Source organism: Urocitellus parryii, chromosome 1, assembly GCF_045843805.1.
Source record: "Urocitellus parryii isolate mUroPar1 chromosome 1, mUroPar1.hap1, whole genome shotgun sequence".
In the NCBI taxonomy this organism is placed as follows: Eukaryota; Metazoa; Chordata; class Mammalia; order Rodentia; family Sciuridae; genus Urocitellus; species Urocitellus parryii.
Window position 1 is genome coordinate 157,473,562 of NC_135531.1, and position 3,423 is coordinate 157,476,984.

The window sequence follows — 3,423 nt, forward strand, 5'->3', positions numbered from 1 at the left end:
CAGAAGCCAGGTTCCTCTCCACTCTGGGGGCAGTCTGTCCTGGCCACTCCAGCCTGTTGTCTCCCCTTCCAAAGACCAAGACTTCTTGGGTCTTCTGATGGGGTCAGTCATCCAACAGGGCAGGGGCTATTGATCAGAGATGAGAACAGGAGAGAGAAGCCAAGGAAGATGAGCTGCACGCAGGTGAGACAGAGTGGAAGGAGCTAGAAGAACCAGAAACAGCGAGAGGAGGAGGGGTGGCCTGTGGCTCCAGCAGCCCAGCTTAGGAAGAAATCAAGTCGGGGGAGGGGGACGGAAGAGAGAGAGATGAAACACAGATAAGAGTGTGACACACACCAGGGATAAGATGTAGAGGGGACAGGAGGCAAAGAGAGAAGGAACCTGGAAGAAAGGATCAGGGCGACTGTCAATTTCAATGTCACTCTAGTAAGCTTTCCCGGTGTGTCCTTAGTGCCTGAGGCCAGGCTGGCCAGGAGCAGGGAGGCGGGCCTCTAGGACCTGCCGCAGGTGGCCGCCCCTGGGTGGGGCCGCCGAGCCCTGCGGGTATAAGTCCGAGGCTGGGCCCGGGAGCACCTGGCAGGGGCAGCTCACCGGTGCGCGCAGGTGCCAGGCAGGTGGCTCCAGCTGAGCCCAGCCCCAGCATGAGCTCCTTCGACCTCCCGGCGCCCTCCCCGCCCCGCTGCAGCCCCCAGTTCCCCAGCCTGGGCCAGGAGCCCCCCGAGATGAACCTCTACTACGAGAACTTCTTCCACCCGCAGGGCGTGCCCAGCCCTCAGCGGCCCCCCTCCTTCGAGGGCGGCGGCGAGTACGGGGCCACCCCCAACCCCTACCTGTGGCTCAACGGGCCCGCCATGACCCCGCCGCCCTACCTGCCGGGCGCCAACGCCAGCCCCTTCCTGCCCCAGGCCTACGGCATGCAGCGCCAGCTGCTGCCCGGCATGCCCGGGCTGGGGGGCAGCGACCTGGGCTGGCTGCCCATCCCCTCGCAGGAGGAGCTCATGAAGCTGGTGCGGCCCCCCTACTCCTACTCGGCGCTCATCGCCATGGCCATCCACGGGGCGCCCGACAAGCGCCTCACCCTGAGCCAGATCTACCAGTACGTGGCCGACAACTTCCCCTTCTACAACAAGAGCAAGGCCGGCTGGCAGAACTCCATCCGCCACAACCTGTCGCTCAACGACTGCTTCAAGAAGGTGCCCCGCGACGAGGACGACCCAGGTGAGTGCTGCCAGCGCCGGCAGGGAAGCTCCCTGCAGCCAGCTCCTGTGCCCGCAAGAAGGCGCCTTTAATCCTGCCCAAACCCCATTCTAGAAAGTTCTGACGAGGGCTGCCATGTCCCAGGGCTGGAGGGAGCTTAGCAGTGGAGGAGAATGTGGGCCAGAGGGCAGATTTGGGTTTCAGTGGGTTCCAATTAGTGAGGCAGGGCAGGTTAGCTCTCTGAGCCTCAGTTTCCTCATCTGAAAAACAGGGACAGTGGCTGTGTCTCCCTTAGTGACTTGTCTTGTGGGTAATGAGATAAGGTAGGTAGAGTCTTTGATGTTAACAAATACTTAACTGGCTGCTGTGGTTAGGATGCCTGGCGTCCCCAGCACCTGAGCTAGGGAGCCTTTGGTGAATGGGCCTGGAGCCTGTCTGCAGAGGCTCTGGCCTGTCTGAGCAACTGTGAATGGCCCCATGGTGCAGCCTCCCTCCCCACCCACAGACTCTCCTCTGACCCCACAACTTCCCTGCAGGGTAGCTCCTATTAAAGCCATTTTACAGATAAGGAAAATAACATTCAGAGCTGAGATAGCTTGCCTCCTCAGGTCACAGAGGATGAAGGGTGGTGCTGGACTTGATCTTGAAAGCAGGTCTGTCAGCAGAGGCTGTGAATTTTGCTTTCTAAAGATGAAGCTCTACAAAGTCCAGAGACTTGCAGAGCAATGTATTAAATCTTCACGGCTCCATTTCCCCAAATTAATGTCCACGTTGTTCCACCATTGGAAGCCAGGGTAGGGCTCAGACAAACCCCAGCTCTGCTCTCTTTGAAGTTAGCACTGGCCAGGTCTGTTTGTCCCTGCAGAAGAGGGCCAGTGTCCTATTCAAAGACCACCCCCACCCCCCAGCAAAGGCACCACAGCAGGAGTAGTTCAGACTGTCCCTCCAATGGCACTTCCTGGTTATAAGGCCCTTAACACACCTAGTGTCTGTCCTTCCCACGGTGAGCCTCAGGAAGTGGGGATAGGTCCAATAGGCCCATTTGTCAGACTAGGAAACTGAGGTTCACACAAAGTTAGGAGCAAAGCCAGGACTCAACTCTGTCTTCAGACTCCATGCCCAAGACTCCCAGGGAGTCCTGAATTCTTCCTGAGTTTTCTTCAACTTCAGCCGTGGAAGCTCTTGACCACTTTTCCACCTACCCTCCCCAAACCATGACCCACAGACTCTCCTGTAACCCCAGGGACACCCAGCACTCAGCCTCCCTTCCTACCTGTAATGAGCAAAGATGGCGGGTGTGGGTGGGTGGCATGGGACATTCCTCCATATCTCAGTCCCAGGCTTTCCTTCTCTTCTTTCTGCATTTGACACCCCTATTTTTAGAAGCCATAGAAGGCTTTCTGCCCATCTCCAGGTACCTACTCTCTCTCATTTTTGTTTCAGGCAAAGGAAATTACTGGACTCTGGACCCCAACTGTGAGAAGATGTTCGACAATGGAAATTTCCGCAGGAAAAGGAAGAGAAAATCCGATGTCTCCTCTAGCACAGGCTCCTTGACCTCAGAGAAAACCGAGAACACTCTCCTGGCGGTCAGCCCCACCACCACAGAGCCTCAGGACATTTTGGACAGAGCCTCGCCGGGCACCACCAGCTCCCCAGGGAAGCGGGCCTCCCCTCCACCCTCAGTCACTCCGTGCCTCAGCAGCTTCCTCTCCACCATGACAGCCTGTGTGAGCAGTTCCAGCCCCATGGGCCGCCCTGTGGCCACGCCAGCACTAAGCCCCGAGCCCACCGACAAGATGGGGCAGAACTCACTGAGCTTCAACTCCTACACCCCACTGACCAACCTCGGTGGCCATGGGGGTGGGGGCGAGTGGGCCAACTCCATGCCCACCAACCCTCTGGGCTACGGTGGCTCAGTCCTCAACCAGTTCAGCCCTCACTTCTACAACAGCATCAACTCCAACAGCACCCTCTACCCCAGGGAAGGCACGGAGGTCTAGGTTGGAACAGCTCCTGGGCCTCATGGACATGCCAGAGAGAAACACAGCCGCGTCTTCCAGGCCAGCTCCCCTCCCCACGCCATGACCCAAGACCTCTGAACTTGAAGCCCAGAGGAATGCAACGTTCTTTCTAGAACGTTGTTCAAACCTTCTGTTTATCACAATTGCGTCTATACACAGACTCACCAACTCTGCAGTGGATCCACCATTGCCTGGATGACAG

The 3,423-nt window shown here is 57.9% G+C and overlaps 1 protein-coding gene across 2 annotated transcripts; it reads left to right on the top strand.

Moving 5' to 3' along the window:
• Positions 1–641: 641 nt before the first annotated feature.
• On the top strand, positions 642–3,200 carry Foxi1 (forkhead box I1). 2 transcript variants are annotated; one of them, XM_026401340.2, is made up of 2 exons: positions 642–1,218; positions 2,641–3,200. In XM_026401340.2, the coding sequence occupies exons 1-2, from the start codon at positions 642–644 to the stop codon at positions 3,198–3,200; spliced, it is 1,137 nt and encodes a 378-aa protein (XP_026257125.2). The 2 variants fall into 2 exon arrangements, with proteins under 2 accessions (XP_026257125.2, XP_026257126.2); XM_026401341.2 differs by having other exon boundaries at positions 2,923–3,200.
• The last annotated feature ends 223 nt before the right edge of the window (positions 3,201–3,423 follow it).

Bases quoted from the DNA above. Each gene is read 5' to 3' on its own strand.
- Foxi1 (XM_026401340.2), top strand. From the start codon at position 642: ATGAGCTCCTTCGACCTCCCGGCGCCCTCCCCGCCCCGCTGCAGCCCC. The intron at 1,219-2,640 runs GTGAGTGCTGCC...TTTTTGTTTCAG, and splicing joins CCGCGACGAGGACGACCCAG to GCAAAGGAAATTACTGGACT.